At 40.3% G+C, this 23,226-nt stretch overlaps 1 protein-coding gene across 11 annotated transcripts in view; it reads right to left on the minus strand.

Moving 5' to 3' along the window:
• MYT1L (myelin transcription factor 1 like) overlaps positions 1–23,226 on the minus strand; it is a 236,396-nt gene that overhangs the window by 3,004 nt on the left and 210,166 nt on the right. For 6 of the 11 annotated variants that reach the window (XM_033056743.1, XM_033056740.1, XM_033056742.1 and 3 more), the window contains 3 exons: positions 7,828–7,919; positions 4,742–4,845; positions 109–252 (listed from right to left, as the gene is read on the minus strand). In XM_033056743.1, the coding sequence (XP_032912634.1) occupies positions 109–252; positions 4,742–4,845; positions 7,828–7,919 (340 nt within the window). Of the gene's footprint in view, positions 1–108; positions 253–4,735; positions 4,846–7,827; positions 7,920–23,226 lie in introns of all 11 variants that reach the window. The other 5 variants (XM_033056741.1, XM_033056739.1, XM_033056737.1 and 2 more) reach the window with 1 other exon arrangement.

Genomic DNA, 23,226 nt, shown 5'->3' on the forward strand with positions numbered 1-23,226 from the left:
CCACAAATATCCAACTGGTTGATGAAACATAAACATAAAAAAGGTATCTATCGTATGAGGTGAACTGAAGATCGCCAAATTCCTTAACTTGTGCTCTCAATCACTTACCATATGTGGCAGCTGGATATTAGCTAGACTATGAATTAAAGACTGGCTTAAATTGGCCAATTCATGAAGAAGAGACTCATTTTGCTGTTCAATTACTTTGTTCTCCTCTTCTATCGTCTTCAGGTTGCTCTCCATTGTGGTAATCTAAAACGGACAAATTTGCGTACAATGTAATATAAGGCAAACTGCTACAAAGCATGCATTCTTTGAAGGGAGAGAGGACAGAAATACCAGGGAAAGGAGAAAAGGTCTATTCATTCATGTTTAAAAAGGTTTTCCTTGAGTCTGCAATTCTTATCATCACTAAGGCTTTCTTATTCCCACTGTATGTTGTATAACTTTAACAGCTTGTCTTTTCAATACTGGTAATAGTGAGTGAATGAACTTGGATTTGATTCCACTCCTTTAGAGCTTTTCTTGTACAGTTGAAAGGCATTAAAGACCTTAGTTCTGCAGGTTCACCCATGCGGTTAAACCCCTGGAAGCCAATCTTAGAAGCATTCTGCAGTAAGCCATGCTCTTCTTGTATTTTCAGCTACACATGTATCTTGTTAATTAAGCATACACAGCTCTTTGCTGCCTGAGTTTAGCTCTTTGTAAGTATAATATAATTCTGTGCAAACTCACAGGGCTGCTTTTGAAAGTTGAACAACTGCACATTATTGCAATATATGCACAAATTCAGAGTTTTCCAATACATACAATGACTTGTAAAACTGAAGAAACTGAAAATATTTGCACATAGCCCTGTGGCATTGCTTCATGTACAGGTGAAAACAACTGAGACTGTGCTCTGCCTGTGTTTCCAGGTGACCAGACATGTTAGCTCTGACCTTGCATGGTGCCCTGCTTGAGCTGAAAGCATCACTGAGAGAAAACTTCCCTGAGCTTTTATGGAGAGCATTGTGCTAATGGAGTTATAAGGATTTCAGATGAGCACTGGCTTATGTCCAGCTCATCAAAAGCACATGCAGAGCTCACTCACATCTGTCTGCACTTTCCTCTGTAGCCCTGTCCTTACTTTCCACAAGGGGTGATAACTGTTAACATCTACCACAGAGTGTACAGTGTGCTCTGTGCGTGAGTAGGCTAAAATATGCATTGACAAGAAAAAAGAAGCTGGTGAAGTGGAAAAAATGCCAAAGAATACAAGGTTTTGAATTCTCAAAATGAGGTTTATCCACTTCTACACAGGCCTAGAGAGTGAGCTATGGGAAGAATAGATACAATTAAAATGCTGATGGGAAGGTCAGAGGTTTGTGCAGTAGTAATGGGCAGAAGGGTACAGGTTTTTAAGTGCATATTAATTTGACCATGGGTGAGTAAATGTAGGGAAACTGCGGGCACAGTCAGGCAGTTAGAGGTACCATATTTTATTTTGGACCTAAATTTTCATTCTGCCTATGGAAATACAGCCCATCAGATGACAGAAGTAACTTGGAAAAGTGATGTGTCTACATAAATAGACTCCAAGTATCTCTTGCTTTGAATACAGGTGCATATTGCAGTTAATCCAAGTTGCCAGTATTGTAGGGATTTGGTTTTGTCACAACTAATTGATTCTGAGCTATTTCCACAAAATGTACTAGTAAGGAAAATACTTTCTTCAACTTTGAACCTAGACACCTGATCCTCCTTTTTTGTTCTGCTTTCGGCTCGTTTCTATTGGAGGGAAATGCTGTATCAAAATATGAAACATCTTTCATAGGTGCTTCTTAGAGTCAAGTCATACTCCAATACCTATCCTAATTTTTTTTTATGTTACAGACCAGCATGAAAAGTCTGATGCCAATGAAGACTCAGTTCAGTATGGCATAATGCACCCACCTCACACTAACTTCAGCAGGAGCTGATATTCTACAGATTTTCTATGTAGCTGAGCATTGTAACTTAAATCATCTTTTTTTTGCTTTTTTTCATGAGATGCTGAGTATCTGCAAATACAGTGGCAGATGATCAGCATATCTCACCACTTTACTTAGTATTCATCTGTAAGTTCATCTGTTTTAAGTTTAATTATTGTATTTGTTCACTTAAAGGCTGAAATTTCCCTCCCCATGTTGTACCCTAAAACTAAGAAATGTTTACTTGCATGTATTCTGAAAATAGGATAATCTGTTGCTTGTATGAAACAGAATTATTTGCTGATTTGTTCTTCCCCTCTCCCCTTTATGTGTTTCTGCTCCTCTCATATTTGCATGTTAAATTGGAACAAATTTACTAGAAGATCTTAGGTTAAAAATACTTTCTCCAAAGTCTTATGTAAAAAGGCAGCTGAGTAAAGGAGCTTACAATTGCTCCAACTAAGAAAAAGGCTTGACTTTTCACTTTATTGACTAGAAAAATTCTACATGGAAGATTTTCCTTCCTGTCATATGAAAAGCTTTTCCTGGAGCTTAATCGCATGGGTTGCAAATCTGTATCAAACAAGACTGTTGCTACTTCTGGTGTTCACATGACTTCCACTATTCTTCCATTGCATATTCTCCCATCTGTCAATTTTTACTGAAATCTGAGTTGCACAATGGTTTTCTAAAGGTTTATCAGCAAACATTTTGTTATGTCCAATATAATTTTACTTTTGCAAATAAAGGGGACAGTTAACTTTGATCCCCTTAACAGTTTGATAATGACTACGATGTAATTCTTTATGTGTTGTTAGTGAAAATTGCTTGTCTTCAGGTGAATGTATGAATTAGAAAATTAAGGCTTCTGATTTTTTTTTGGTGAGATTTAACTTAGTTGGGATTCTCTGCAAGGCCTTGGTAGCTAGTTGGGTAAGAACAGATAAGTATTAGACCAGATTACCCAGAGACTGTGGAATTTCTAGTACAGGAAGTAAAGAACAGGTTAGACAAGCACCTATCAGGTTTAGCTTAGGAAGACTTTAGGAAGTAAAGATGTCTGGTGGACAAGATCATGTTTTCATGGTTTCTTGTAGCTCTTTTTAAAATCTTATTAATCATTTTAATCTAATTTTTCTAAATACGCTGCACTGTAGTGTGAAAAATATCATTTTAACTTAACGGCAAAATCAACAGCTGAGCTTGCTTTTACCAAGAACATTCAGTAGTCCCACAAAGTGCCTAATCTGGTTTCTAAGAAAATGCAGTGGCACTAGTCTGAAGTATGAAAGCTGGAACTGACATCACTAAAGTATGGCTTCTCTACTCAGATCAAAGCTTGATATGAAATTCTTAGATAAATATGAAACTCAATACATGTTTATGCCTGTGATAGTGTTATCAGGGCTTTATTTTTCAATTCATCTGGCCAAATATAAAATAAAAAGTGCAATAAATTACTGACAACTGGAGCCTTTACCTAACATACCTGTAACAGCCAAACTGCTTCACATTTATTAAAAACTGGGCTAAAACAGTCTGTGTGTGAATAGCATGTACAGTGTATTAAGCAGAAGAAAACATAAGGCAATTGAAAGCTGCTGGATTCAAAATTTATGACCAAATTTCTCAAGAGAAAATATATGCATTGCATTAATTATTCTTCTTGCTTTATGTTCTTGCAGATTTTGTCCTCATTACCCTACAGTTATATTTGGTCACATCAGGAACTGTGTAAACCACAAATCAAATCCTGTGAAGGCTAAATAATAACAGTAGAACTCTGAATGCAGGCATAAAGTAGAAGTGAGGTTTCAGAACCAATCTGGCTAAGGTTTAGAAATAAAAAAAAAACAAGTTGAACAATTAGATCCTGCCTTGTATTTATAACTACACAAGAGGAGAAGGAGAATGGATATAGTGCCTATCTCCAAAAGCAGCAGACAAAGAAGCAACAAGGAATGGTTCATTGTTTTCATTGAGATCATTTGGGTGACTATGATCATAGGACTGAAGGCTGACAAATGGGGACTGTGATGAATTTCACTGTTGGAGTCTGTGCTCAAATCATGTGAAGAGACAAGCACCAAAATCTATGCTGGACAGTGAAAAACTCTAGGGGAATTCAAGTGATTTTCTTCTTTTGCTTTTTCCATCCAGTTTTAGGACTACTGAGTTATGAGATTTAGGTTAATAGTCTAATATTATGTTTTCTGCTTTTTTTTTTCCCCCAAAAAAATTTATGTTGAAGGAAAAAAGAATTAAGCTGGATCTCTGGAACCACTACTGCTACCAAGGGCTGCATTTAGTGAATCACATGATGAAGTTTAACAGGTACTCACTTCTCTGCCTAAATTTCCTATGTAAGACACGGCAAAAGCCATGTTGTTCATATGGGCTCCTTCACCTGGTAACTTATGTTAATGACCGTGTTGTCACACAATATTTTAACTGCTATTAGAAAGGCATAGCCTTATCAAGGGCAAATACCAAGCTGACCATGACAGGTCACGTTTTGCCATTATTTTAAAGAATGTACTTCGTTGATTTCTTTTGGGTTTTGTTTTTTTTGGGGTTTTTTTTTGTTTGTTTTTTGTTTTTTGTTTTTACTTTTGGCAACTGATGTGAAAATTGCATAACGAACACTGTTTTCAGATTTTATAAATAGCAAATTATGCATAGATATCTTAATATACTAGAAACATGAAAGGGAAAAATACATTTCTTATATTTTTTAATCAGTCATGTAGAAAAAGCAGCTTGAATTTAGGGCTTCATAAAACTGTTACCTGAGTTCTGAGTTTAATCATATCAGCTTCCATCTGGGAGTTGGATTCATTTAGTTCTTTGATTTCTTCATCTAACTGTTTAATTTCTTCATCATTTTCTATACCTGTGTGACACAAAAACAAAAGCAGTGTTAAAACAATTAAGGTTTAAATCAGAGTTCAGTAAATTAATTATTTCCATATTTGAAAATCAATTTATTTAAAGCAAAAGGAAAAAGGAAGCATTCTTCAAACTTTTATTCTGCAGTTTAAAAGAAGCATTTTCCATTACTTTTCCTTTTAAAATTGCAGTAATTCTCCAGTGAAAGTGTTGAAAATGCCTGGAGGATCAAAAGGACCTTTAACTTTATATACACTCATTTAACTTTATATTAAAAGAAATGCACCTGCAGCATCAAATTTCTCTCCACTGTCATATGTAATTTATTTAAAGAGTGTGTCCACTTACAGATCTTTTGAAGGGAAGTAAAAAATCTTAACATGGTAATCTCTTCATATTACAGCATTATCAAGAGAACTTGTGACAAATTCAGAATTTTTTTTTCTCAACAAAGAGAAATTTTGTTGATGTGCTGGGATATATTGTGATTCTGCAGTTGTTTTTAATGCTTGATGAAGGCTCAGACTGGTTCATGAAGGGTTCAGAAGGATGTTATTAAAAAACAATCTATAGCGTAAATGAAAGTGGTTTCTTTCATTCTGTGACATAAATATTAAAACCCACTGAATTTTAAAGGTATCTGCATTCCTAAGAATTCAGACAGGAATAAACTGTAGCAGTTTAATTTTTTTACCTTATAATTAATATAACAAAGCAGAAAATATTCCTGGGAAGAGACAGATAGATCTGTTTTTTCTCAAGTCAAAGTGTGAACACCTAAAGCCAGAGAAACTGGTGTTCCCACTCTCATTCTTCTGCTGGTGTGAATCATTCACACCTTTCCTGACAGTGCCTGACTCTGATAGGAAAGACGTCACAGAATCACAGAATGGCTTGGGTTAGAAGGAACCCTAAAGATTATCTAATTTCAACCCCTCTGCCACGGGCTGGGACACCTTCCACTGGGCCAGGTTTCTCAGAGCCCCTTTCAGCCTGGCCTGAAACATTTCCAGGGATGAGGTATCCACAGCTTCTCTGAACAACCTGTTCCAGTGTCTCACCACTCTTAAGTAAAGAGTATTTCCCTAATATCTAACCTAAACCTACTTTCTTGCAGTTTGAATCCATTCTTCCTTGTCCTGTCACTACATGCCTTTGTAAAAAATCCTTCTCCATATCTGTTGTAGGATCCCTTCAGGTACCAGAAGGCTGCAATTGGGTCACCTCTAAGTCATCTCTTTTCCAGGCTGAACAATACCAATTCTCTCAGCCTTTTCTTATATGAGGAAAGGTGAGGTGCTCCACCCCTCTGATCATCTTTGTGGCCTCCTCTGGACTCACTCCCACAGCTCCATGTCCTTCCTGTGCTGTGAACCCCAGAGTTGGATGCAGCACTGCAGGTGGGCTCTCACCAGAGCAGAGCAGAGCAGAGGGGCAGAATCCCCTCCCCAGCTGCCTTTGGTCAGCCCAGGACACGTTTGGCTCTCAGGGCTGCAAGGGCACATGGCTGGGTCATGTCCAGCCCCTCAACCCCCTGGAGCCCCAAATCCTTCTCAGCAGGGCTGCTCTGGCTCTGTTCATCCCCAGCCTGTCCTGGTACCAGGGATTGCCCTGACCCAGGTGCAGCACCTTGCACTTGGTTTTGTTAAACCTCATGAGATTCCCAGGGACCACTTCTGCAGCTTGTCCAGGTCCCTCTGGATCCTGTCCTTGAGGAGGGTCACCGCACCACTCAGCTTGGTGTCATCTGCAAATTTGCTGAGGGTACACCTGATCCCTTTGTCTATGTCATTAATGCAGATATTAAATAACACTGGTCCCAATACGGCCCCTAAGGGACAACACTTATCACTGATGTTCATTTGGACTCTGAGACATTGACCACTACTCTGGATGTGACAATCCAAACAATTCCTTATTCACCTAACACTGCACCCATCAAATACATCTCTCTTCAATTTGGAGAGAAGGATGTTGTGGGAGACCATGGCTATGGCTTTACAGAAGTCCAGGTAAGTGACATCTCTAGCTCTTCCCTTGTCCATTGATGTAGTCACCCCATCACAGGCAGCCACTTGTCTGCTCAGGCAGGCCGTGTGTCCAAGTAGCCAAAATATCCACATATTACTCTTTAAGGTATTCTTCCTGGGCATGACAGATACTTAAGAGTTTTAAATACTACCCAGGTTGCACAGAAAATAACATCCAGATCTTGCCCTCCCTGGTCAACAAGCTCTTGAACAAAGACAGTCACTGCTTTCTCCAGCTGTGCTGGCCATGTGGGCTGAGGTCCCTCCTGCACTGTGTTCAAATGCTCTGTGGCTCTAAAGGCACTTAAGAAGGCAAGCACTGTCACAGACTAAGTGACTACATAGTTTTCCAAAAAACTCAGGACTTGGGCACCTCGCAGACAAGTCTTTATTATCTTAACTTACTTGAACTGAAGCACCTATATTTTGCTTTTACTGCACTTTTACAGGGTACTATCCTGACTTTCATCCAAGGTACTTTCATGCTCTTCCCTGCAACTCAAGGTTCCCAAGAAGAATTGCAGATTACTGGAGACGAAATGGCACAAAGCCATCTCTGTCTGCCAGAGGTTATAGAGCCACAGGTCCAAATGAATTCAAGGGAACTCAGGAGGAGTTGACATCCTAGAAATAAACCCTTTCTCTCTTCTGAATCCTGCAACAATGTAAGAGTAACTACCGCCCTTTGATGAATGAAATGTGAACCAGGAAATTATAATGGTATATTCTACTTTGAAATATTTTAGAGTTTTAGATTTATATAGAAGTAACTCAATCTGACTGCTCTGCTCCTGGGTCAGGTTTCCAGAGCATAAGACCTGGTTTCACTTCTACTGACAGTGAAGTCACAATTTATATGGAGTGGATTTATACATATAGGAAAAAAGGCAATAGAGTAACGGTAACTTTAGTTTACAGAGAATTAGTATTTAAGAACATAATGATTAAAAATTTACCATTACTGGCCCGCTGCTTTATTGTTAACATTTGTTCTCCAGACAGCTTTGCTTTCTTCATTGCTGAAGTAGCTCTGGGGCATCCTGATAAACTGTGAACAGTAAGCAGCCTGTTAATTTTGACAGGTCATTGAAAAGAAATCTGTAATCCAAACCTGTAATAAAAACAGTATCAGAAACATAGCTTATCTTCACTGCCTAGCACTGAAAGAGTGCACTAATTTGAAAAAAAAAGGACTTACCAGTAGTGATTTCATTGTTTTGTTTTTCTTCCAAATTCTTTTTGCATAAACAGCTAATATAAAAGTCAGATATACCGTTCGATTTTCTTAAGACAAAATACTTTTAATAAAACATTTTATTTTAAAAGCAATTATTGTGTAAATACTCCCAGTTGAATTTACATGTCCCATGAATGTCCACCCTGTTTTGATTCAAATGTTCAAACATGGAACTGAATGCTGAGAGAAGAGGACATGAGCTACCTTTCACATCTAAATGACTAACTCTTATAAAACTGCTTTTCTTTGTGAATATCACCTACTGAGCTGGCTATATTGCCCTTTTCTAAATTTTTTCTTAAAGTGGCAGTAACTATGTGTTGGTTTTCTGTTGGAGCTCAAGGAAAGTAATTCCAATAAAAATTACCTTGTTTTAATGGGGGATATATATGTCTTATCATGCATATTTGTTACATTTATGGATGTACATTCAGTTATCTCTTCTCTCTCACATTGCCAAAATATTAAGCTTTTTAATTACATTGTACAAAACAGTTTGATAGCAGATGCAGTCTTAGCAGGCTTTATTGAAAAAATTAAAATCCAGATCACACTGTGCTCAGTATTTAACAAGTAATGGTACACCGAACTACCCCCTTTTTCCAAAATCACATCTTTTATGTAGTTGCACTACTGCAGATAAGAGAAAATACATATTCAATCTATTTAATGATGGAAAACTATAATCTTATTCTGATGAAGCTTTAGCTTTAGTGAAGATAATTTGGAATCTTGCTAAACAATTTCCTGTAGCCTCAACATTTCAGTTTCCATAGCCATGCAAACTGAGTAACGTGATGTAGTTTTCATTGCATACAGGCACAATTATATTTCGTCTCCAGATCTAAAGGAAGACTTTTTTTTACATTTTTAATTGTGCAAATCAGATTTAAATCTAATACACAAATAATTGCTCTGTAATATGGAGGAAAGTGGTGTCTTTGATTAAAAGCATTTCTTTAAGTAAAGATGCAACTTCCTTCTAAATAAAGTCCTCTAATTTAGGTATAGTATTTGATTATTGAAAATGTTTCTCTGAAAAGACTGGGCTGCTATTATCAAGTGCAGTCATACAAAAAAAGGATTGCTCTTAGAAAAATATATTAAAAATATATTTTCTCAGCAAAAGAATCTATGTTCAACATTTTCTACAGCTTTGTGACTAAGAAGATGTATAATAAAACAACACTAGTAGTATCAAGAAATGGCATGATTTAGTAACTTTTGGCTGTAGCCTAATTGGTAGGATGCCAAATTACTACTCCAAAGTCTGCCATAGACTCAGTGTGTGTCTGTAAACAACTGTCTTCTTGAAATGTCAAAGGGAGCCTCGAAGACAATTAAGGAGGAGAGGACTTGGCATTTCAGGAGAAAATGTTGGCACAGATTAAAAAATGGGTAACAGTATATGCAAAGTTTCTGCATCATTTAACTGGCTTCATTTTTGTAACTTTTCAGTTGATTTAATGAATTTTCTCATATTTTGTCCTCACTTTCTCAGAAGAGGTTAGTATCACAGGGCATTATAACAAGTGCATTAGTTTGCTCTCATCTTGTTCTGTAGCCTTTTCCTCTCTAGAAGCCTTGAGTGATGACAACCTCTCAAAATAAAATCAGCCCTCAAACAGCCTATAGGTACAGCATTCAAACAGACCAGCAAGAAACCTGGATGCTAGAACAGCACACCTGAGAGCAGAGAAAAATAATCAAACAAATCAAATTTGTTCAGAAGTATTAGAAATTTACTGTTTGATTCAGTGCGCCTAAATCCGAATTTTGGTGCCAAGGCCCAATCTTATCATCAGCCCATGATTCCATACACCAAGTTTTCAGGACTGCCTAAGCCTGTAGATATCTTCTCAGCTAGTCTGGAAGGTTATCTCTCCACTGGTGTGCCCAGGGTGCTCTAAGGTGTGCTCTCACCCTGAGACCCCAGGTACAAGGTTCCATATATTCAATACTAAGCTTTCCTATTCCACAGAGTAGGGTGGTCACATTCTAGCTGCCAAACAGCAACTGTCCATGGCCCATCACCACTGGAGAGAAATGTATTGCTCAGGTAGGCATGTATGGAGAAACTATAGCTTGGCTGCAGTTCAGGCATCATGGCACCAGACGCCTTCTGCCTATACTGAACCACAAAGACCTGGGTGCTGTGCTCCATCCTTGCTGCTGCAACTGTTGGAGAGTCCTTCTGCATGGATTATCTCCCTCTTCTGGAGGCACCCAGATGAATAACGAGTTAGTGAAGGGAAAGAAAAAAGGCTTCCTATTTTTTGGGCATACTAGTGAGAATGCAGAAGGCTTCCATATTCTGTAGCCAGATTAGTTTTGTTCTAACCCTCCGGTGATCTAATACAATATGTACATACAGAAGAGGGCTTTGACCAAAATGGTTTTTGGTAATGCATCTGCATGCCTAATTTCACAAGCTTCCTCTTTTTGATTCCCCAATCCTTATATGCATGGCTTTAACTTGTGCATCATGCACCTCTATGACTACCTTCAGCTTGTTACATGTCTGTCCTTAGCACAGGCCATGAATGAACAGACGGTCCTAAATTTTCCAGAGGCTTTATGCAATTTAAGAAAGCATTCAAAACTCCCAAAGGTATCCTGCTCGTCACAGAGGAAGATGCCAAAGCCAGACCATGCCATTGCCTTCCTCTACAGATCTTTTCTGGCAAATCTGTCTCTTCATAAATTGTATATTGTATCTTATCCTGAGCCAGGCACTTTCAGTTTCAGTGAAGCAGACAGCAAGTTAGCAACCTAAATTAAGAGTATTGGCTTTTACTACAGTTTGTTTAACTTGTCTGAATTCTTCAGAAATTAGTCGAAGATAGCAATGTGCACCCCTTTTGCTTTGCTCTGTTCTTAATTAAGTTACCTAAAACTGTTTCAAGTAATTAAAAAGTAAATTAGGACTTTTTGAATAAGCTTCTACTCTGCGAGGACATTCTACCTCTTCTATCTTATTGAGTATGTTTGCTTCTATGGAAGGCAACCACTCTCTGAACTGAGAACAGCCAAAAGAACTCAGGATATATGGCAAGAAAAGATGAAAAACAAGGTCAAGTCAGTGTTGCATCAAAAGTGGGCTGTTGTACAAAGGCTGAAACCTTCAGAGGTGTAAAGCTAACAAAAAAGCTTGAATTGCCATTCCAGTGAGACTGCAAGTTGCTTGAGATTTCTAGGAGACTGGGGGCTAGGAGGAGGTAGAAGGACAGGACACAGGAGTAGAGACATGATTTTATTTTCTTCCTGTGATTGGCAAACAAAAGAATACAAGTGAAAGCTATTGCAGTATATCTCAAAAATGAAAAAAGACTATGAGAAATATCTAGGTAGTAGTTTTGTTAAGGATAATATTATCCTTGCATTAAGTCAGCTATGAAGCTGTATCAGGGGAGGTTAAGGCTGGGTATTAGGAAAAGGTTCTTCACCCAGAGAATGGTTGGGCACTAGAACAGGCTCCCCATGGAAGTGGTCACAGCATTATGGAGTACAAGAAGTGTTTGGACAATACTCTCAGACACCTGGTGTGGTTCTTGGTTCTGGACTTCAATGATCCTTGTGGATCCCTTCCAAATCAGGATATTCTATTATGAAGTTTGAAGCCTGTACAGTTGATATTTGTCATAGGTTTTCAAACTTTACACTGAATTTTATACAATTCTGAAGCTTATTCATTCCAGCAAAGAATTAGTAAAATTAATCACAGTTATCTCACTTGCTCCTGCTATTATTCTCATACAAGAAATCATAAGAACATATAAAGTTGAGTATTCTTTCCATAATAAAAATGAGTTAGGCTTTTTAAAAACATTGCTGGAGTAGAGCTGTAATAAATTCAGTATAAATGTACTAAACCATTAATTATCTCTGTCAGACTCTGGATGCCACAGGGCTTGAAGCCACAACATTTTGGTGGGGCTGTGAAAAGCACCAGCAACCAACTCCTGACTCGCTCTGAGTTTTTGATTTACGAAGAGCTGTGACTCTCTGCATCCGTATCAACAACCAGATGACCACCAGCACCTTAATTTGTTGGGATGCAATGTGTATTGGCCCTTGATAAATTTCTACTGTTGGGCTTAACCTCTAGTTAGAGAAAGAAAAGCATTTTCTGGCACATCATCCTAGAAACCATCCTCTACCATAACTTACAAAATCCTATAAATACTATATGGTGATTGTATCTATTAGAGTTGAACATGACGTGAAAAGTGAATTTTCTTTCTGGTTTAGCACTGTGGTTATCTGACTGCAACCAGTGCCTCACCATATATTCCAGTGGATTTGGAAATAGGGTGAAATTTGTTCAAAAATAAAATAAAAATTAGTGGGGGAAAAAAGTTTTAAAGGGGTTTTTAGGTAGTGTTCAGTGCACATTTACCAAAAAATGTAGTTTAATAATTAATAAATGGGTTAAAATCCTGAACTGTTTCAAGAATGCAATTGCATTGTCTTCAGGGATGCAAACAACAGAGGCCACCAGAGATCATTGATCAAGTGGAGCAATTGTCTGGGTGACCAGTTTTAGTTATCTGGGTCCCAGCTGTGTGTTAAATATATTTTTTTCCTCAATAGACTGATGCAGCTTAGTTCCTCTTGAAGCTGGAGGATTTGCACTTGGCTTGTCAAGTGAAGAAAATATTTTCCAAACAGAGAAGGAGGTATTTGGGAAAGGACAAGATAAAGGTCAAATGAACCACAACTTTTATACTTGGTATGTCAAGTATTGAAGTTTACAAAGAAAGAAATAACAGGGTGTAAAGAAACCAGAGCCTTAACCTGGAATACCCAAAAAGCATCCTGAGGACAAGCTTCATAAACCCTGCAAGATGTTTATAGATTCAATACCACAGTGATTTTTCAAAAAGTAAATGAAACACTTCTCCTGTTTATTAAAAACAGCATTGTCTGTAGACTAGGAAGGAACAAGTCACTTTCAAGGTTCTTCTTTTAACTAAAGATATATTCAAAACAAGCCCCAGATGTAAATCCTTTTGAAATTCAGGGAAATGCAGATCACAGTGAGAATGACTATTTTGTTAATGGCTGAAACCTTACTTTTACAACTAAGCTCTTCCACTATTTGCTAATGTTTGAAGTTCAAATTAAGAGATGAAACTCAGTGATCAAAGTAGCCCACTCCTTGGTTTAATATTAAACCCATAGACCACTCTTATTTTTTTTCTGTGTTGAAGGGTATCAGCTTTAGTGACGTTCTTATTCCCATGAGTAAATTCTGCTACACACCTTAAAGGATGAAATACTCTATGCACAACTCCAGCAGAGATAAAAGGAAACCTCCCTAAACCAGCACTCATTTTTATTTATATTCAAGGATGATTGGCTTTTCCCCAGGTTCTTACTGAGATGTGAAGCAAAGGGAATCCAGGAGAGAGGTTCTGCAAACAAGGTAGCTTTATTTTCATGGAGATTGCTGTGACTCACAGAGGAATCTCTTCTCCCCACACAACCCCAGCTGCCTTTGTGTGGTATTGGGTGTCAGAAAAAACAAATAATCTGTTCCGTTTCAGAGTTCTTCACTAGCAAAAAAAATATTTTTATTAATTGGTCCTTTATAGGTCTTGTTTCCGGGCTAAAGCTTTTTGTTTGGTGGGTTGTTTGTTAGGTTGTTTGGTTGGTTGAGGTTTTTTGTGGGTTTTTTGTTTTGTTTTGGGTTTTTAGGGTGCATTTACAACTCATACCTGAATGCTTGCTGTGAAAAACTTCAGTTTTGAATCAGGAGGGAAATCTAAGTTAAAATTACTAAAAGCTTGATGCAGTTTGGAAAGTGACAGCTCCTAATTAAAGTTGTTTTCCAATGGTGCTGAGGAAAGTAGTTGAGATTTTATTCTGTTTGAATAAGTCTTTGCTTTGGAAGTAAGAAAAATCAATCCACTACTCAAATCGGCATTAAAAAATATGTAGCCACTCTGATTAAAACAAAATGCAAGCTTTTCAAATTTATTTTACTAATATCTGATCATTGTTTCAGAAAAATTTTCTGGAAAGAACTATGTTCTTATTTTAGCAGGGGGAGGGTTGGATTAGCAGTAAAATCTGGTGAGTCAAGCACCAAATGGACATCAAGAGAAACTGAATGGCCACCCAGAAGAAGAGAAGTTATTTGGGTTTTTTTACTGGAGATTTAAAAGGTAAGGTAGTGTTATAGCTTAATTATGCCTATCCCTTATAACAAAAGAACAAAGCAGGCATCAGGTAAGAATAACAAAAATAGGAATTATGTAGAATTGTTAACATGGCAAAGCTGAGAGGAAAGACACTGAGAGCAGACTCAATTTGAAAGGAATCCCCCTGGGGCATAAATATACACCAGAAAAGAGATTAATGAATCTTGAAATGCTGGAAGTTTAAGAGCATTGCCAAAGCTGCCCTTCAGCTGGGCACAGTAGTCCCTTGGCAAATTTACATCATATTTAGCTAACTGAAGCTACTTAGTCAGCAAAGAGGCTTTGTGGGTGGGCTTCTCACATGTGTTAATGAGCTTTGACCTGTATCATCCCTGAAGAGGGAAAGAGGTTTGGCTCTTGCCCAATGTGCAACAACTGTTCAAAAATCTCTCATTTATTCCTTGGTGAGTGAGTACCCACTGCAGCACATTACATGACTCACAGGTGGCCCCAGCACTAAGCCATGCACTTAATGGGTCACAACTGAGTGCCCCAGGAGCTGAGGGCTGGCTTCTGCAAAGCTTATCAGCCTCTCTCCTGTCTGGTGATTGCCCACAACAGGACAGATGAGGTGAAGACCAGTGGATTAACCGGGCTGTTGAATAGGAAGAAAGGTTGAGACTTCCCTCTGTTTAAATAAGTAAGGTGTATGTTCAGCTACATACCTCTGATTAGTGCTCTTTTCAGCTGGCTGAAAATTTCAAGTGATCTATTTAGTGACCAAGTACAGCTCACTTTGGCACTTAAAATGAAGCACAATTTCTCTAAACACTTTGTAGAGACAACAGGGAGAAAAATGTATTTCAAGAGGAAAAATCATTCCTCCTGAAATCTAAAAAGTCATCCTGTATTCTCTTCTTTTTTATGAGCTATGTCTGGAATGAGGACAAGCAGACTTATAACCAGACAGCTTCTGCTAAGTGCCTGAAATCAAGGAGGTGTCACGTTGCAAACACCTGTACAATTGCTGTCTGCTGTAATTTGTCAGCTCTGCTAAGCAAAGTGATTTTTCTTGTTTATATTGTGCAGTCTGCTTTTTCTAATATGGAACTCATATTATTTTCTCTGTGACTTCCTAGGGTAAGTAAACCTCTTAAATCCTTTTAGATTATCTTACTATCAAGAGCCTTCCAGTTTAACAAATGGCACATTTGATTGAAATGCTATTTGTCCTTCTTCCAGCTCATAATGAAAACAGCTGGCAGAACCTGCGAAGGGCCTAACTCTTTCAACAACCAGGTTCCTTATTTAGTCACTTCTAACTTTTGCCAAACTTTAACTGATTGGACTGAAATCTTCAGTGGTACCTGTCAGGCCAGGCTCATTTTTTTTTCCCCAAATGTCATAGGAAAAATATTTCTATTTCTCAGAATATACTTCTATACCACTGTTTTGTCCATATGCATTGTTTTGTCCCCACTGAGGAGAACAAAAAAGTCCAAATAATTCCATTAATAACACTAACTGTCTGTGAATTGGAGCAAGAAATGACATTTCATGAGGTGCTGCTCTGAGTTTAGACATACATTCTGTTGTCCTCTCAAAAACAAAAATAGATTGGGTAGAGCTATAAGCCTGTCTAAGACTGTCCCTTGGACACGCTAAGTAGATGTGAGTTAGTGTTTAATGCCAGACCCTCCATGTACTTTGTGTGTACAAGTGGGAGCCTTCCCTGCCACCAGCCCTGTTCAGGGCTGCAGGCCTGGAGCAGAAGAATGTTTGCTGGAAGCAACGCCTGAAACTGCCTGTCTTGATCTGCCAGCGCACCAACTGCTGCAGATGTTGGGGACTGAGGGACTCAGAAATAAGAAGACTGAACAGGAGCCACAGGGACTGAGAGGGGAAGAGGGCCAGAACGCTACAGTAGGAGAGAAGGAGGATGGGAAGAGGAAGGTATTGAAAAGTGGTTCAGGAAGACTGTTTTCCTTTAATGTCAACACAAAATTACTACGTAAAAAAATCCTTTGCACTGCAGGACCCACCTCACAGATTTTATTTTTTTTTCTTTATGTATTGTCAGGATTTTTGGTTATTATTACATTTAATTGCCACATTTCCTTCCTTGTCTGCTTGGAAATGTCAGCAAACTTACATGCCTGTCATCTCTTAATGATGGCATCCTGATGATGCTTATCATTGTGGCTACTGTTAAATACAGTGAATTTGGTTAGTTCCATACTCTTGATGATGAACGGTGTTCTCCTACTGAATTGTAATGTACAGCTTGTAGGAAAAACTAAGAGATGGGAAACGGCAAAAGAAATCAATAGCAGGGAGAGGACAGGCAGATTAAAATCAAATGAACAGACATCCTAAACAACTTTAAAAGCCTACCAGAGAAAAAGTAAAGCAGTGAGAACTAAGAGTGAATTAATTTTGACACAAATGCAGCACTCTGTCAACTTACTGTAGCACAAATAAAAACATGGACAAGAGCTGACCTGACAAGAGACCTGGCTAGAAATAGTGCAATCAAATACTTTAATGCATTGCATATTAAAAGCTTCTTACAAATCTGGATTTTGACAGTATTTATGTTTCATAACTAGAAAAAAAAATTAGATTTCTCTCTGCAAAATTTTTACCATTTTCAGTGTACAGCACAGGAACATCTTTCAAAATATATTGCTGGACACAAACTCCTGACAAATAAGGTATTTTGGAAGTTTAGAGCATCTTGAGAATTCAGCTGGCAGTTTGGATCCTTTGTGTTTTAAAGGATGCTTGCAATTGGCTTACCTGTGAGCTTCTGGATCTACTCAAAACCAAAAGAGAAGTGGACTAGAGATGGAAAAGTTGGCAAATACCCACTGGGAATGACAAGATTGTTGTTAGGAGATGGAGAGATGCAACTGGAATAGCAAAAGCTCAGCTCAAATTGAAACTGGTCCGAAATGTAAAAAACTCCAAGAAATGCTTCTTTAGGTACATGGAGAGCAAGTGGAAATAGAAGGAAAATATTGGCACACTGTTACATGGGAGAGGTGAATTAGTCACCAGCGAGGCAGAAAAGGCAGCGGCTCTTGATACTTTCTTCACATCTGTATTAAGAGCACTGTTGGGCCCCAGGCCTTGGGAGCAAAATTCCAGCTTGGTGCAAACAGAGACTGATCATTGCTGATGGAAGAGCTGCAAGTGAACTGCTACAGGATCTTGGCACTACAAATCCATGGGCCCTGACATTGCCTACCCGAGGGTGTGAGACACGCTAGCTGATATTGTTGCAAGCCTCTTCATAATCTTTGAGAAGATCAGGGGATAGATATCCCAGAAATCTGGGAGATAAAAAATGACAACCTCACCTACAAGAGGGGCTTAAAGGAAGATCTACAGGCTCTTTAGCCTTATTTTAGTCTCTGGGAAAGTTATGGAATGAATCCTCCTGGGGACTATCATAAGTCAGATGAAGCACGTGATTGGGAAAAGCCAGCACAGATTCACCAAGGGTTTGACAAACCAGCAAAAGCAAATTTGCTTTTTGTGACAAAATAACCTGCTTGGTTGATGGTGGGGGCTACCTGTGGACATTGTCTACCTGGATTTCTACAAGGCTTTTGATATGGTTTCCCATGACCTCTCTTCCTAGAGAAATGTGTTTTAGCCTGGACAAGTGGTCTATGTAATGGGTGGGAAACTGGCTGAGAGCTGCACACAGGGTGGTGGTTTTAAATAGCTCCTTTTCTAACTGGAAACCTGCCACAAGGGGATCTGCCAGGGATCCATACTGGGCCCAACTCTGTTTACAATCTTCATATGCTATCTGAACAATGGGATCAGTTACAGTAATTTCACGATTACAAGCGGCACCGTTTTGACTAAAATTTTGCTCCCACCCTGGAAATGCGGCTTACACTCAGGAGCGGCTAATATGTGAAGAATTTTCTGACATTTCCAACCCCGGAAGTGCAGCCGAGGTGCCAAGAGCCGAGCATCTGCCAGTAAAACCCGGCTTTATGCGATTGTTACAAATTGGTTACTCTGTTGTGCCGCGGGTGGAGCTGGGCTCCGTGCCGGCAGCGCGGTGGTGGGGGAGAAGGTGGGGGACTCCCTCCTTCAGGTAGCCCAGCCCGGGGGGAGGCGGGGGGCTCCCTCCTGCTGGCCTCGCAGCTCGAGGCGGAGACAGGTGCTCCGTGCTGCCATCCCCGCAGCTCGGGGGGAAGGCAGGGGGCTCCCGTCCTCACCTGCCTCCGCCGCCGCAGGAGCAGGCAGGCTCCCGTCCCCGCCTGCCGCGGGAGCAGGGGGGCTCCTTCCCCTCCTGCCACCTGGCCCCATCAGCAGCCCCAAGCGGGCTGAGCTCTCACGGCCCGAGCCAAGCCAGTAAACTCCGCCATCCCGCGATTCTGTTACTATTTGGCAACTTTGTTGCACGCAGGTCCTCGCTGCGAACGACAAAGCGGCTTATAATTGGGTGCAGCTTGTGTATGGACAAAGAACAAAATGTTACCGACACCCAGAGATGCTGCTTATAGTCAGTGCGGCTTGTAATCGTGAAATTACTGTATATCCTGATGAAGTTTGACAATGATACCAAACTGAGTAGGGAAGCGAACTCTTTGGAAGGGAAAAATGACACTGTAGGAAGACGTGTATAGTGTGGGAGAGTGGGCTGGCAAGAACCTGATGAAGTTCAACCAGGACAAGTGCAAGGTCTTGCACCTGGGCAAGTATTCAAGAGTGCAGCACAGGCTGGGATCTGCCTGTCTGTGGAGCAGCTCTGTGGAAAGGGACCTGGGGGTCCTGGGGACGACAAGCTCAGTGTGAGTAAGTGGTGCTGCTGGGGCACAGAGAGCCAGCGGGGCACTGAGCTGCATCAGCAAGGGCATCACCACAGAGACACAGAAGTCATTGTCCTATCAGTGCTTGTCAGGACACACCTGGAACATGGTGCTCAGTTTTGGCTCACACTATGCAAAAGGCTGTGGGCAGGCTGGAGAGAAATTGCTGACCTAATGATAAGTAATTTTTATGGTTTTAAATGTTGAAGTTGAGAAATGCTGTTGTAAAGATAGGATGTGACTTCAGGCAAATATTGAAAGCTCTACAACAATTTTGGAGAAAATTTGCAGCCACTAGCCTGTGCTTTGTAAAGCATCTGTATTACAGAGCTACTGATTACAGAGCTACTGGCTTTTTGGGGGCACCTACCCCAGATAAACCCTGGGGTGAGATGCTGTTCTATGGTCCTCAGCCATACCAGGAGGTTTGACTGTAGGTGGCATTTGCAAATCTTCCCTTCAGAAGCTGAGGATGATCACAGAGGATTTTTATGCAGTATCTATTTCTAGCAAACCATATTTAATGAGAAAAAGGATCTGCATATGAAAAATCTACATCTCCAACCTTCTTCCCTCACATTTGTCATCTCCTAAATGCTTTGAGTGTTTGAGAACGTAGAGTTCCTCTGAGGATCCATATGAGTGTAGGTATCAGCCAGCTTCTAGAAAGCAGCTGAGGAGGGCAGCTCCTGCCTTGGCTTTTTTTTTTCGTCTTTTCCTCTTTTCATAATCTGTCTGTTCCCATGCTTAACAATGGAATTGTGCAACTCAGAGCTATGACCAACACAGAATTTTTGGAGGAAACAACACTGGCAGTGCTCCTTCACCTAAGGACATGCATGTGTGGTAATGGCTGAACTAAATGAACTTCCTGTGGGCTTTCTGACAGCCTTACCTTTAACTAAACCTTCCTATGCACAAAGTGGACAGTCTGTAACAAGTGTCATATGTAATCATCTCCCATAACCACCTGATAATTTCTACCTATATTTCTTCAGAAGGGAAAAGGCAGTGGATGATGCCCATTGCTTCCCCCCAGCATATCTACACATTTTACAAACACAGTGGTATGCCCTTGCTGCTCAAATACAAATCCTGTTCTATATTTTTTTATGGATCTTGGGAGTCCTACTGTCCTCAGCAAGTATACAGGTTCACTAAAGAAAAATCACCCTTCTCTACACTTTCATTTCTATTTAGCATTAGTCTGTTAATGGGAAAAAATATTTGATCATCTCTTGTATATGCATTGTATATTACAGCTCTGCTAACATATTTTTTACTGGTTTTGGCTGGAATAGAGTTCATTTTCTTCAGAGTAGTTGTTATGAGGCTGTGTTTTTGATTTGTGCTGGAAACAGCATGGATAACTCAAGGATGTTTTCCTTACTGCTGAGGAGTATTCACATAGAGTCAAGGCCTTTTCTGCTTCTCACCCCACCTCACCATTGCTGGGGCTAGGGGTGCACAAGTTTAGGAGCTGGGTGGGGACACAGCTGGGACAGGTGATCCCAACTGACCCCAGGGAAATCCTACAACATATGGCGTCACGCTCAATATATAGAGTTGGGGGAATAAGGAGGAAAGGGGGGACATTTGGAGTGATGGTATTTGTTTTCCCAAGACACCATTACTATTACTTGACCCTTGCTCTCCTGGGGTGGCTGAACACATGGGAAGCAGTGAATTAATTCCTTGTTTTGTTTGCTTATGAGTGTGGCTATTTCTTTCCTACTAATCTGCCACGATTTTCATATCTTCACACGTCAGATTCTCTCCCTATCCTGCTGGAAGTAAGCAAGCAACTCTGTGGGGCTGAGGTTCTCACTGGGGTTGAACCACAACAGTTTTCCTTAATAGCTATATTAATATGTTTGAAATGGGTGAACACTGATGTGAATAAAAGTGAGCTGAAGATGGGAGCAAGACCTGAAAAGGCATTTCTGCAGTTGATTTCCACTGAAGTCAGCACAAGCAGATTCCCTCTCTGTGCTGAGGAGCAAGGTTGCTAAATTCAAATATATTCTGAGCAAGTCTCCATGGATCACAGCACTAGAAACGATGCCATCCATAAAAGTCTTCTAAAATCAAATATGGGGATGTAAGGGTCTGGTCAAGAATTAAACTGCAAAGCTACAGTATAATAAGCAATTTAAATTTCATTATAATCTATTTAATTTATCTATCTACTGATTCCATGCTTACATGCCTTCCAATTCATTTTTATATTGCTGATAGGTCACCTAATTTCACACTGGCCTCTCTTCCTAGCAGAGGCTTCTTTTTGAAGCATAGCACAATTAATCCTACGCTTCAAGTCCCTCCTGATAACTCTCTGTTTCCATTCTTTCCTAATGCAAACTCCTTGACAAAATAAAGCTATTCAGAAATTTCTCCAAACAGGCAATGAAATTTTAAAACCCAGAAACTTTAGTTGGTACCTTTGACCATAGAGTAGGATTCAAAATTCACTGAAATTTATGACTTTTTTCATTGTCTACTTAATTCTGCTTTATAAATGTGAATGAAGAAATATACATATATTTAAATTCCAGACCACATATCAGTTGGATAAGGTTTTTACCAATTTACCAGCCCTTGTGGATCATCTCCAGTGTCCACTGATACCAACGCAATGACATAATGTGTACAATGTCAACAGCAGCTCTCAGAAATCTCTACCTGAAAAACATCTTTCCCAATATATATTTGATAAATCCAACAGCTGGCATCATTTTCATAAGCCAGTTTGCTGTTCATTAATAGAGTATTACAGCTGTTTTAACAACAGCATATTAACAGCTATCTACAAATGGAAAAATATAAAAATCTCGAAGCAGACATAAAGGACAATTACATATGCAATGAATGTATACATATGCTTAGAGAAGTCTGCTGATAGAAGAATATTTCCACTGGGGAGGAAAACAAATCCTAACAGGACAGCAGCAAGGTGTATTGGCAAAAATGGAGATATTAACTACAGTAATTTCACAATTACAAGCCGCACCGTTTTGACTAAAATTTTGCTCCCACCCTGGAAATGCGGCTTACGCTCAGGAGCGGCTAATATGTGAATAATTTTCTGACATTTTCAACCCCGGAAATGAAAACCGAGGTGCCGAGTCGAGCAACCTGCCAGTAAAACCTGGCTTTACCCAATTGTTACACATTGGTTACTCTGTTGTGCCGCGGGTAGAGCCTGGCTCCCTGCAGGCAGCACGGGGGGCGGGGAAGGCGGGGGACTCCCTCCTTCAGGCAGAGCAGCCCGGGGGAGACGAGGGGCCCCCTCCTGCTGGCCCCGCAGCTCGGGGGGAAGTGGGGGGCTCCCATCCCCTCCTGCCGCCGCGGGAGTAGGGGGGGTCCATCTCCACCTCCCACCACCGCCATGGGTGCTGGCGGGCTCCGTGCCCCCCCTGCCACCACGGGGCAGTGCCGGGCCGGGGTGAGAGAGCCTAGAGGCAGCGGTGGCCGGCCCTGAGCGGCCCTGCCGAGCGGCAGCACTGAGTTGGGCCACCTGGCCCCATCGGCAGCCCCGAGCCCTCACGGCCCGAGCCGAGCCACTAAACCCTGTGATCCCGTGATTCTGTTACTATTTGGCAACTTTGTTGCACGCGGGTCCTCGCTGCGAATGACAGAGCGGCTTATACTCAGGTGCGGCTTGTGTATGGACAAAGAATGAAATGTTTGCCAACACCCAGAGATGCAGCTTATAGTCCGTGCGGCTTGTAATCGTGAAATTACAGTACTCCTTCCTGAGGAGCTTTTACTGGCTCAGTTAAAGGCCACAGTCCTGCTTTTCCCCCATGCACACCAAAACCAGCTCTACCAGCAAAAGAATTTCCTTAAGTCTGTTCTCACTGGGTAACTGGCATAGCATCGCTTCTCTTCAGAAGGTGAGAATTTGAGATTTGTAGATGAGACCACAATCTGTTAGAATGGGTATACCTGAAGTAAGGAAATATTTCACCCTTATGTAAGGAGACAGAGAGTCTGTGATTTAGGTGGGATTGAGCCCCAGATTAAACACCTGGGTTTAAATGTCTGCATGGGAACAATGTGTCAAAGCTGCCGTGGAGGTCTGGGGTCTGTTCATTTAACAAGAACAGCACCCCTGTAGATTCCCTGCCAGGCACA

The sequence above is a fragment of the Catharus ustulatus genome, chromosome 3 (assembly GCF_009819885.2).
Source record: "Catharus ustulatus isolate bCatUst1 chromosome 3, bCatUst1.pri.v2, whole genome shotgun sequence".
Taxonomy (NCBI): Eukaryota; Metazoa; Chordata; class Aves; order Passeriformes; family Turdidae; genus Catharus; species Catharus ustulatus.